At 39.9% G+C, this 12994-nt stretch overlaps 2 protein-coding genes across 3 annotated transcripts in view; one reads left to right on the top strand and one right to left on the bottom strand.

Moving 5' to 3' along the window:
* The window catches only part of homer2 (homer scaffold protein 2), a 28052-nt gene extending 23394 nt beyond the window's left edge, over positions 1 to 4658 (bottom strand). The window contains exon 1 of one of the 2 annotated variants that reach the window (XM_028575402.1): positions 4390 to 4658. In XM_028575402.1, coding sequence (XP_028431203.1) covers positions 4390 to 4391 — 2 coding nt within the window. In that variant the 5' untranslated portion in view covers positions 4392 to 4658. Of the gene's footprint in view, positions 1 to 3714; positions 4160 to 4389 lie in introns of those variants that run through there. The other variant, XM_028575394.1, reaches the window with a different exon arrangement.
* Positions 4659 to 4660: 2 nt separating this feature from the next.
* LOC114553934 (RNA guanine-N7 methyltransferase activating subunit) lies at positions 4661 to 7053 on the top strand. Its single transcript, XM_028575413.1, has 3 exons — positions 4661 to 4782; positions 5060 to 5227; positions 6664 to 7053. Exons 2-3 carry the CDS (start codon positions 5061 to 5063, stop codon positions 6857 to 6859), a joined length of 363 nt encoding a protein of 120 aa, XP_028431214.1. The 5' UTR covers positions 4661 to 4782; position 5060; the 3' UTR covers positions 6860 to 7053.
* Positions 7054 to 12994: the final 5941 nt, after the last annotated feature.

Here is a 12994-nt window from a genome sequence, read left to right on the forward strand (position 1 = left end):
ATTGTTTTTTTCTGTGGCACCGAGTAATAAAAGAACATCTCCCAAATCTCTCAGAGAGACAAAATGAAAAACTTATATCTTGGGTCACAAGGTGCACAGATCTGGTTACATGAAAATGTCATATTAGAAACAAATATGCAGCATTCATTCGTGAAGACAGAGATATTGTTTTTTCCTCTAACATATTTTATTCCAATCATCATCATCATCATCATCTTGTGACTGTAGGGGGTCTCAACCCCCATGTTAGCAACCGCTGGACTACATGGTTAATCAAAAGAAAAGCTAGATTAATTCATAAATAATTTACTTATTAGCTTCAGCCTAACTTTATTGTTATCCTACAGTTTAACTATATTGGTATTAAACTGTAAACTTAACATTTGTATAGAAATTTTAATTGTACTGTCTGTTTAAAATTATTTGATTTTGTCACAGTTTTTAATTATTAAAAGGTGACCTTCATTATTGCTACCAATGTTTTGGCATTATACAGTACTGAACTGTACCTCATGCCAGTACAGCTCATTAAACTGACATGCAACAAAGGCAGCAGGCCAGATTCAAACCAGCAACCACAGCAGGTCCTCCTCCACCACACTGAGCCTATAGGGTGCAGAGTCCAGCCTAATCAAACCTAATCTGAAAAAGGAAGTGAGGAAGTCTCCACAGAAGCACAGCATGACAGCAGATGGCCTCCTAGGCCTCAACCATCTGGTGAGGAGTTGTCCAATCCGCCGTCAGTATGTCGCCTTTCATTTACCCATGATTCTTAAATAGCAAGACCTGCTTCTGCTCCTGCTACACCTCTACAACATTCCCCTCCACAGACAGAGAACATGCACTCCGATTAGGCTTACAGTCCACTGTCCTGCCCGGGCAGCCAAGAGACCCACTGCCACGTCACATGTCACACAGCCTAATCAATGAGTGTTAAGCCTTTAGCTGTCACTCTCTGGCCAGCTAGGAGATTATCATCTATCCCTGTGTCAGGGCTGCTCCCAGCGTGGCTTATTTTAAATAGCAATATGCTGATTGCATTGCTGTCTGTGTGACCGCTTATTCAGTAAGGAGAGGCTTTCGGGCAATCAGAGATGACACGCTTAAGCTGCAAAACTGTACTTAAAAATACAATTACCATCACTTTCTTTCCCACTGTTATCAACATTTCCTTAGTGTCGCATTGCCAGACCTCCCTCCACAGCGCTGCAAAGGAAGGTCTGACTAGTCCACAGAGCATTAAGGGGTAGGAGAAAAACATGCTCTGGTTTATTGCCATTTCTTTAAACCAATCACAATCGTCTTCAGCGGCATTAAGCGCCTACGCAATAACGTTGCCTCTGCAAAAAAGCCTCGGGAAGGAACTTGTTTTTGTGGAATGTGCTCGTTCAAAAGTTGTTTCAGTCGTGCAACAGAAAACTCAGATTTGACAGACAGTCTAGCTAGCTGTCTGGATTTACCCTGCAGAGATCTGAGGAGCAGTTAACCAGAGTCCTCATAAATAGACTGGAGTTTAGAATCCCATAAATGAATCGTCGTTGATATAGACTAACATTTCCTCAACCTCTTAAAATTTTAAAAAGGCTGTATTTGATTAATTGGACATGCCGCACACATATATTATAATTTATAATAATACATACTAGGAATGGGCAATATATCAATATTATATCAATACTGTGATATGAGACGATGACATTTTCTGAACTTACCAGACTGTTAGCTGTTCTATTATTTGCCTTTAACCACTTAGTCATTATATCCAGATTAGTGATGGTTATTTATCTAAAATCTAATGGTCAACGCTACAATATTGTCGCAATATCGACATTAAGGTACTTGGTCAATTATTGTGATATCTGATTTTCTCCATACGGCCCAGTCCTAATATATACTGTTTTGTGCTTTATAAATTATCTGGAAATGACGTGATGAATAACAAATGTGATACGGCCAAATGGGTAACCACAGATTCATCAATAATTAAAATCACTGTTAGTTGCAGCACTAGAAATAATTAGCTGATTAATTGATTAGTCAATTGACAGAAAATAATCAATAATTTATTGATCGTTACATAATAACAATAATATATTTCTTAACCAAAAATGTCAAACATCTGCTGGTTCCTGCTTCTTAAATGTGCTGGTTTTCTTGATCTTCTAATGAATATCTTGAGTTTGGGGCTGCTTGTCAGACAAAACAAGTATGTTGAAGAAGTTAGCTTAGCCCCTGATAACTTGTGATGGGCATTTGATATTTGAGGCTAAACTGTTAATTGAAAAAAAAAATTATAAAAAAAGTTAATGGATAATGAAAATAATCCTATATTGCTAATTCTACCAGTTTGTGACCCTGAACAGTGACTTTAGAGAATGGCTTGCCAGATGTAATTTCCTGGGAGCTGTTTGTCTCTGCCTTCCTAAAAATTATTTAGCTGTCAAGCAACATTACTGGTTGGCAGTGACTGAAACCAGGGAACCGGACAAAGGAAACTTGCTGTCATGTCTCTGTCAGTAGGTGTGGCCACCTGTCTTGGACTGGCTGCCTAGCTGCTGGTCCACTGGGAAGTTTCATCATGACGCACAACACTAAAGACTTTCTCACTTTCAAACCTGCTGGGTGAGCAACACTACTGAGAGAGAATCAAGACTGATGAACCGGTTTCTTACACATTAAAAAAACAAAACATGTCTGCTCAGGAGAAACTAGCTCTGTGGCATTTGGTGGCACTTTTTACTTAATGGCTAAATAATATTGCTGCTTATGATTATTCACACCTTGCTATTATTCTTCACTTATTTTTTTTTACAAAAGTCAAGGTTCCTCTATGTCACAAATGGAAGAATTCATGAAGTTTACATGAATTATTCACGGAAAGGTTTGATTCTGAAATACATTAAATTGCATTCTTATCATTGCAGTTTCTAAGTCAAATAAAAGCCATGCTAACAGGAGTAGGTACTCCAGAAAGATAATCTTAAATATGTATGATGTGAAGTGAGCTATAGGGATTGCATAACTAATGGCACTGGGCCACGGAGTCAACATTCACACCACAGTAGACTGAGGGCAAAATAATATACAGTACCCTGTAAACAACTGTGGGAGTGCAACTACACCTCCAACCCTATCGACACACACACACACACACACACACACACACACACACACACACACACACACACACACACACACACACACACACACACACACACACACACACACTTCCAGAAGTAGGCTACCATCTCTCCTTATTAGTGGGCAGTGTTTACTCTGCCACCTCCGCATCATATCAGAACCATATTCCATGCAGACAAATAAGGGGGAGAAGAAGTGTTCAGAGGAATTAAACCATTCCACTTATATTTTGCTAGAAAATAATAAATAAGTCCTTAATTAGAAATATGGCATCAAGCACACATGAAATCAAATATCTCGCAGACAGTTTAGACAAGCCGAAGTCACCTCTTAAATTACCCACATTGTCAAATAATCTGGCTATAAAAAGAGTAAATTGGGGTCTTCCTCTGCCCCCAACACGCACAGACAAGCTTCTGGTAACAATGGCAATGGTAATCAAATGTACTCAGACGCTCGACAGGTAAACTAAACAGTTTCACAGCGCACACACACATAGCCTAATATTACAGTCAGTGCAGGTGAGGCGTCATGAGAGGCGCTCTAAAGGGCAGCGCTTTCTGGATTACTCACCCCATTGCCGCGGACTTGAGGAACAACTCCTTTTATAGGCTCTATTGGCTGCGAGTCTTTAGGAAAAAATGTTTTAAAGCGCACTCAAAGTCCGCAGATGATTAGCGGTGCAAAAGAGTCCGCCTGCTTCGAACAAGTCCTCTTACTGCTGAGATACAACTGAAATATGAGAGCACAAAAAACTCGATTCACCGGGGTTGAAGCTCTCTCGCTCTCTCTCTCTCTCTCTCTCTCTCTCTCTCTCTCTCTCTCTCTCTCTCTCTCTCTCTCACAGAACCCCAGTCATTTCAGGAAGTTTTTCTCTTTGCTTTTTGTTTTTCGCGACAAAATAAATCCCAGATCGGAATTTTTCTTCCTCGCTATCTTCAAAGAATCGGCGTTGATGAATTAAGTTAATGCATTTCCCTCCTTGCTCGCTGCGCAGAGTTTCTTCCTCCCCAACAAGATTGTTTCATATGAAGAGCAGCAGCAGCAGCAGCGACACGGAGCGGCTTCCACCTGCTCACGCTTCTGCCACATTCCACCCACATTCAACCCTGTTAAACCGGTTTCAGTCAAAGTTTCAGCCCAAATTGTGGGCCGAAACCGAAATAATTAATAAAATAAATGAATAAAGCATGCTGTTAAAAAACAACCAACAACAATGATTGGTTTCCTAAATTCAGTTGCACTTACATGTTTGTAAGTGACTTCGATGGCTTTCAGGTAGTTGGTCCTAGCCTAAGCCAACAAGCAGTTCGGTTACAGCTTTCTAGGCTACTTGCATCTTCAGTTAAAAATATGTATCAGCCTAATAACTTGGGTTTATATTCGACCGTTGTTGTATTAAATTGCCCATCAGAATTTAAACGATTTGATATTGACCGTTGGTCCTGTTTCAACTGGCAGGTAACAGCTCTATCAATCACTGGCAGGTGCGTGCGCTCCCGGAACCATTAGACTATGTTTATTTGTTCCGGAGGAAGTGTTTCGGCGACGTACTGGTCTGGGACATCTTCCGAAAAAGTCGTTTCCTGACATTAGGAAGAAGTTTGTAGCAAAAGCAGAAATCAGTCGCGTCGTGGAAAGGTGTGCTTTCAGTTCTATTGTAAAAATGATTTTTATTGTAACTTTTGTGTTGTATGTGCTTTAGCTAACATTACTTAATCGCGTCCAGATGTGTCTAGCTAGTACTCGTTGTTCCGCATGGGGGATTTTGGCTTGCAGCATAGGAAACACAAGACCCATCAAAACAGACGTACCGTTATCCGCCAGTAAACAAAATAAAAACGTGTATATGCTAGCCGTGTTATTAGTTTTGTTGTGATGTCCAGTGCTTCTTTAGCTTTTCAATCTGTCATTGCAGCATGGCCGAGACCAATGAAAACCTGAAGAACTACGAGGAGATGTTTGCCAACAGATTTTCATCGGACGACAAAGAATACCAGCAGTATCTGGATCGTCCAGCTGACATCCCACCCATCGTTGAGGACTGGAGGAGTCGTGGAGGTGGAAACCACAGAGGCAGGGACAGGTGATGTAACTTTTATATCTGTAACTAGCTCTTAAAGTATGCCAAGACCGCTACATAAACTCTAATTTGCATACTGTTGCATGGTTGGGTTAGTCCTGTATGTATTATGGCGTTCATGGTTAATTAAGACTACTAACTAATAATGCCTAATAACCAGGTGATCTGAGTTTGGGGACCCTTTGAGAGATGGAACATGCTGTTTAGCCCCTCTGGTTCCATAGTTAGAACTTTTTGGCCGAAAATAGATCATTCATACACAGTCATTTTACTATTAATCTTTTTTTTTTTTCCGCTTGTGGTGACTTTTGCCTGGAACGCTACCAAGTCGTGACTTGAAGTCGTAATTTACGGGCTAAAAACTGTGTCATGAACGCAGCATAAGTCTGACTGACCAGGTGGTTATGGGTTTACAACCTGTATGGTTGTCTGGCCCCTTGTGGTTCCACAGATGTAATAATTCATAGTTTTAACAAGATTATATGTAATTGTTTTGGGGCATTTCGGCCTTCAATTGATAGGACAGTTGTACACGTGAAAGGGGGGTCGCAGGTCGGATTCAAACCCTGGGCCGCTGCGGTAAGGACTGAGCATTGGTACATGGGGCACACGCTCTATCAGGTGAGCTACCAGGGCACCCCTAACCATCATCTTAAATGTAGCTACAAGAGCTATTTCTCTCTTTATCCATTCAAGGTTACGATTCTTAGCTTTCTTTTCCAAAAATACTACATCAACTGGCTGTACAGTTAAAAAATTTGACCAAAAATCATCTCTGTTAATATCTTGAAGATGAATTACGGTATATTGTGGGGCTAAAACCATGATTAGTAGTGTTTCTCTCATTTTAGGTGAGGTTTATTGATATTGACTTGTTCAGGTTACAAAGTAAGGTTTTATTTAGATTGTGCATTTCTATAGAAGACATTAAGTGCTTCAGGATAAAAGACAAAGTAAAAAAAAATAAAATCAATAAGGCAAATCTAAACAGACAGAAACTCTACTTGGAAGATTAGTCTTTAGTTACTTAACTGCTTTTACATGCACTTAAAGGTGCTTTAGGTAGGATTGTGAAGATCCAGGACTTAGCCAAAAAATTTGAACATCGACAACTTCTCAGTCCCTCCCCCCTTTCTGCTAAAGCCCAAAATTGTCTCCTAAGCCCCTCCCCCCACAAGGGAGAATGAATGTGTGTGCATGTGCAGTGAATGACATGCAGTTAGACACCCCCGATTTCGTAACCATCATGTAAAGGAGAAATCTGGTTTCTTTAATCGGGTCAAGAGGTTAGAGAAACAGCAGTGAACATAGATTTACTCTGAAGAAACTATTCTTTCAGATTTCTAGGCTATTAAAATGTGTAACTTAGTTTCTGTCTTTTTACCTGTTCCATGTATTTTTTTTAATGTTATTTGTATGTATGTTGTCTTTCCATCTAGGTACCAGGACCGTCGAGGTCGTGGCTGGGGAGGAGGTCGAGGTTGGGGAGGGGAACATCGTGGGCAGCAACACTGGCATGACAGAGACAGAGACAGAGACAGGCACTGGGGGCATGGAAGTGGGTATCAATCAGGCCCTCCAAGCTCCAACCAGGGATACAACTCCTATCATCAGAGACCACGTTATGACCGCTGATCTCTACTCTAATCTCTCGGGTCTTACAACTTGCATTCTTGACTCTCATTTCCAGTCTCATAAGCTGAGTATAAGGCACAACGGTTGAGCTATATATCAATATGAATAATGTACTGTCGATCATTGTAATTGTGTGGAACCTTTTTTAAATATTGTGACAGTTTTTTTTGTCAGAATAAAAAATACAAAGCCAATATGTAGTTCAATCTTTCCCAGAATTATTTCTTTGAAATGAGACGTCAGTAGATCCTGTTTGACTTCCACTTACCTTTTTACTATACCAAAATACAGCCATTCTTTCCCATATATATTGCTCAGCCCTGTAATCATAATACATTTTCATTACATTTTTGGAAATGATAATACAATACTTGTAGTTTTCAATACTGGCACTCATTTGAAATGACAAGTAATGCATTTCTCTTATAATATTTCAGGTATGTGGGCTGTTTGGATTATTACATTATACATTGGACTTTTGTGTTCAGGTAGTTTTGCAGCTACATCTGTATGCTTTTTGGGTACTAGTATTGTTGCGAGAGTGAATCTGAATTTTCAGAGAAAATCTGTTTGTAATGCAGCTTTATTTTTTGTGTCACAACATTGTATAAGGATACCGTTGAACTGTTTTTAATAAACATGTATTTTCTTAATTAGTGTTTTGTAATGTTTAACAAAGTTGAGCAGTGTCAGTCCTTCAACATAATAACATTAAGTCTTCTAGTATTAAGTATTGAAGGGATGCACCAATATAAAGCACTGGATCAATATCGACGGAAGTTGTCAAGTTCACCCTTTTTTTTTGTTTGTTAAATATAGCTTATTCTGTCCTCTTCAAGACACTTAAATCTTCGAATTGAAACTGAAGGAAAATGTACTCACAACTAATGTTCACAGAAAGACCAAGCCAAAAAGGTTAGGAACCACGGATTTACAGGTGGACATACAGTATTGCTTTAGAATTGGGGTCTCAAACTAGCTGCCCAGGTGCCAGATCTGGTCATCCATCTTAGAAGTGATGGTTTTAAGATTCCTACTCCAAGTGGAGTGTATCTGTGTCCCAACCAGCAGCAGCAGCTGCCTGTTTAAAGGAAGTTTTTCCTCGCCACTGTCGCACCAAATGCTTGCTCATGGGGGGGGGAATCGTTGGATCTTTGGTAAATATAGAGTGTGGTCTAGACCTACTCTTATCTGTAAAATGTCCTGAGATAACTCCTGTTACAATTTGACTCTATAAATAAAATTTAATTGGCCCCCATGGAAGAGAATAACCTGACCAGTGGCCCCTAGGTAATTTGAGTTTGATGTAATTAATTTTGTTTCAAAACTCTTGCTTCAGGCTCAGAAATGAAGAATTTACTAAAGCCACATTTCACCAGTTTCACCGTTTCAGCCTTTAATGTCAGTCTAATGGATGGCACATTAAACCAGATGGCCAGAACAACTGTGTGGAGGGAAAGCAGCATTCACAGTAAATGGCTCAGCAGAAGCCCAAGAACAATAGTTCACATTGTGAAAAGCAACTGAAATATTTATGTGCATCATTAATACATTATTGCCACATGCATCATTGGCTATGGCATATGTAGCTCATTGCCTAAAGATGTCCGCGCTTGTATATCTCAGTCCTTTCACAGCAGATCTCAATTAAGTAACAAATGGTGACTTTGGACACATTGCTCCACTCTGCTGTTCCACAACATAAGCAGACACACTCTGCATTGTTTTATGCTGCCAAATTCTGTGGTTTCTATTTATGGCCATGGGAAAGATGTGGTTAACCGTTCATTTGGACTTCAGCAGTGCAATCAGCTGTGGTGATAAGAGAGGGAGGTTAGGGAGAAAGTGTGTGGGGGATGTGCTGAAACTGGCATACAGCGAGGAAGGCTGCGATCACCACTGTAATCAGTTTAGATTAAAGAAACTTCACCCCAGATTGCTACATCTTCACAGGGCAGGGATTTTCTGGACAGTGTAACTGTTGCTCTTTGGTGGCACGGTATACATTAGATTAGTGTCTAGGAAACAAAAATGCTTAACATTTCACAGTTAGTGGAACATTTTTGTTGGACATCTGTCTGTTAAATATAAGGCTACAGCCAGCAGCAATGTAGCTTAGCATAATTACTGTAAACAGGTGGAAACAACTAGCCTGGCTCTGTCAAAAGTTTAGAAATGAGCAAACTAGCACCTTAAAGGCTAACTATCATCTTGTTTGTTTAATCTCTACAAAAAAATAAGTGTAAAAATATAATTTTGTGAGAGGGTTATGTGCCATTATCCACACTGACAACGCTCCTGAAATCCTTGGGACTTAGACCCTGTGTAAAGTTCACACGGCTACCAAGACTAATCCACGGGTCAACGTGTAAATCTGGTCCTTAGGGTGCCACAGCTATCTTACTCATTCTTAGCACTTATCTTGTCCATAGAGCATAGCATTTGGATTTGAGCCTTTTTTCTGCCCCCTATAATAAAATCCATTGCCTATTACATTTTAATTAATAAGCTGTTAATGCAGCATGAGGCTTGGAGAGTGTAAGAGAAGGAAAACAATAGAGAGAGCCACAGTGAGGGACCAGTGAGAGTCCACTCTGCCTAGTCTGCCAGGCTGTCAGGCTTCATGTGGCCTGTTTGGGACGATGCAATGTGACAGCAATGGAGACAGTGTGCTGGGGGCCATGTCCTTGATGACGAACTTATCCACTACAATCATCACATTCCCCCCTCCTTTTGTAAGTGCATACAGACATACACGTGTGCGCACAAAACACCACAACCTCCCGAACCAACACACACACACACACACACACAGACAGACACCACATGCCCCCACCCCCTGCAGCACTCGGCGACCTACATCTGGTGTGGGAGAGTGCAGGGGCTAAGGATGGCCCAGGCCAGCCAGCCCTCAGCAGGCAGTGGGGAGTGTTCATGTAGCATGTGACTGTGTGTGTGAATGGTGGAGTACTCTTTCTGTTGAAATAAAGGCCCCCAGCTTTGTTCGGTACATCCAGATCTGTACACAGTTGCACACCCGTCACATGAACACACACACACATGCAGCTAGTAAGCACGCACTCATACGTGCACTTTGACTTAAGAAAAGACCCTAATAATTGCTACTGCAGATTAGATTTGATGACATATTGTCCCATGCTCATCCAACTGCGTGCTCCTTAAGTTAATCATGCAGCCGCTCAAGTCATCCATGTAAAGACAGTGAACTATGCTGCCAAGGGGAGCTTGTTAGTTTGATTGTATTTTCTACAGGAAGACGCTGGCTTTAGCAACAGTAGTGGAAAAAATACTTAGATCCTTTACTTAAGTAAAGGCACAAATACAAAAATGTAAAAATGACTCCATTGCAAGTACAGTGCATTCAAAACCACATTTAAGTAGGATTTAACAGTAGCTGTCAGTATCAAAAAGTCAAATTACTGTTTTTTGCAGAAAATTGTCCCCTGTGACATTATGAGATAACTGATGCATCAATGCACATGTAACATTTTACTGAGTTCCCCAAGGCTCAGTTCTGGGGCCTCTTCTGTTCAATATCTACATGCTTCCACTGGCTCAGATTATGGAAAACAACAAAATAAGTTACCATAGTTATGCGGATGACACACAAATTTACATAACTTTATCGCCAGGGAATGATAGCCCAATACAACAACTGAATATGTGCATTGAACAAATTAATGACTGGATGTGCAATAACTTTCTTAAATTAAATGAAGAAAAAACTGAGGTGGTTGTTTTTGGAGCAAAAGAGGAACGATTAAAGGTCAGCACTCATCTTCAAACGAGAATGTTCAAAACAACAGACAAAGTCAGAAATCTTGGTGTAGTCATGGACTCAGACCTGAATTTTAAAAGTCACATTAAGACAATTACAAAATCAGCCTATTATCACCATAAAAATATATCAAGGGTTAAAGGACTTATGTCTCAGCAGGATCTGGAAAAACTTGTCCATGCTTTTATCTTCAGTAGACTTGACTACTGTAACGGTGTCTTTACAGGTCTCCCTAAAAAATCAATCAGACAGCTGCAGCTGATTCAGAACGCTGCTGCTCGAGTCCTCACTAAAACCAAGAAAGTGGATCACATCACTCCAGTACTGAAGTCTTTACACCGGCTTCCAGTGCCTCAAAGAATTAATTTCAAAATACTTTTGCTGGTTTACAAATCACTAAATGCTTTAGGGCCAAAATACATTTCTGATCTGCTACTACACTATGACCCACCCAGACCTCTCAGGTGGTCTGGGACAGGTCTACTTGTTGTCCCCAGAGTCAGAACTAAACAGGGGGAAGCAGCGTTCAGTTTTTATGCTCCACATATCTGGAACAAACTCCCAGAAACCTGCAAGTCCGCTGCAACTCTCAGTTCTCTTAAATCCAGGCAGAAGACATATCTTTTTAATGTTGCCTTTCTTTAAATAACCTATTTTTAACTGCTGTGTCTTTAAAAATTCTTATACTGCACTGTACATTTTATTCTTGTCTTTTAATGATTTAAAATTGTTTTTAATTGTTTTCTATACATTTTATTTTTTGTCTAACTGTTTTTTTTAATGTTTCATGTAAAGCACTTTGAATTGCCTTGTTGCTGAAATGTGCTATACAAATAAAACTTCCTTGCCTTGCCTTGCCTTACTGTTGTAGCTGCTCAAGGTGGAGATGGTTTTAACTACTTTATATAACCTAGGGTCCAAGGTGTATTAATCTTTCAAAACATTCTCTTATTTAGCTTGTTGTGAAATATTTGAGTTCCACTTCATCTCTTTGGGCCTTAAACAGTTATTTAAATAAAACCATCTGAGAAGTTTAGTGGATAAATCTTTCTTTGGTGGAACTGCTCGCAACTCAGACATCTGAAATGCAACAAGGTGCCACAACTACACATTGCTTTTTGTAAGAGATCACAAGCCACAAAGGTTGTATTTAATAAGTGGATCATATTTTATGTAAAATTTTAGTATGGAAAGTAACTAGGAACTTTAGCTGTTAAACACATGCAGTAAAGTAAAAAATATGTTATCCTCTGAAATTGTTGTAATTGTAAAGTAAATTGTACTTAAATGCAGTACTTGAATAAATGTACTTTGTTTTCACTTTCAACCACTGTGAATGCAGCCACACACATTAAAGTAAGAAATATTTTTGCACTTGCTATCACAATGTACTTGTCCATCTCCAGAACCAAGAACTTGGTGAGTACCGAGCTCCAATCAACTGAGCCATCCGCCAAGACGTTCCATCCGCTGTTCAGTCCATCTCCATCATCCAAACATGTGCTCTGCTCCAGGGTCAGGCTGACATGACATCTGAATCACACACAACACACACTACATCGAGAACCTTTTCAGTGTAGCAGAAATGATGCTGGTTTGTGAGTGATGTTTGACTGTCAAAAATGCAACGTCTCAGCCATCTTTCTTTGTTCTTTGAGGGAGGGACACTCTTAAATTCACAGTGTATTACATGGAAATTTAGTTTTCATTCTTCAGCCTGCTCTGTGCTTCCTGCCAACAAGGCTGCAATCAGGCTTCAGGATGACAAGCATCAACACCATGCAGAGCACCTCATACATCCCCCGCTGAACATATTTACATTGTTGAATACTAATGAAAGTCACACTCAAAGGGCATAGGCATAAATTGTCTGCGAATAGAACAAATGTTCCTGTTTTTGGCTCAAAATACGTACACTCAAGGAATTTGGTTCATGTTACTTGCCATGGTGTCTCCAGGCTTGGTAACTAAACCACCTGATCATACCTTTCATTGTGCTAAAGAAAGTCTAAATTCTACAATAATTCTACAAAAATATGACATGGTAAGAAAAGTTCAAATTTGACTTATCTCATTATTTTGATGTAGTATTTCATAAAAATATTTAGTTTAGTGATGCTCAGTCCAATAAGTGTGTATGTGCTAATTAATTACCAAACAGTCTTACATCATTAGAATAGAGATTGCATAATTCTTACCAGATGGACAAGTGTGGAAACGCACACACACACACACACACACACACACACACACACACACACACACACTGTCATCCCTGCACGGTGATATTTTTGTGAAGTGGCCACACCTAGAGCTGGGTCTCTCACATCTCACAT

This window comes from Perca flavescens, chromosome 1 (assembly GCF_004354835.1).
Source record: "Perca flavescens isolate YP-PL-M2 chromosome 1, PFLA_1.0, whole genome shotgun sequence".
NCBI lineage: Eukaryota > Metazoa > Chordata > Actinopteri > Perciformes > Percidae > Perca > Perca flavescens.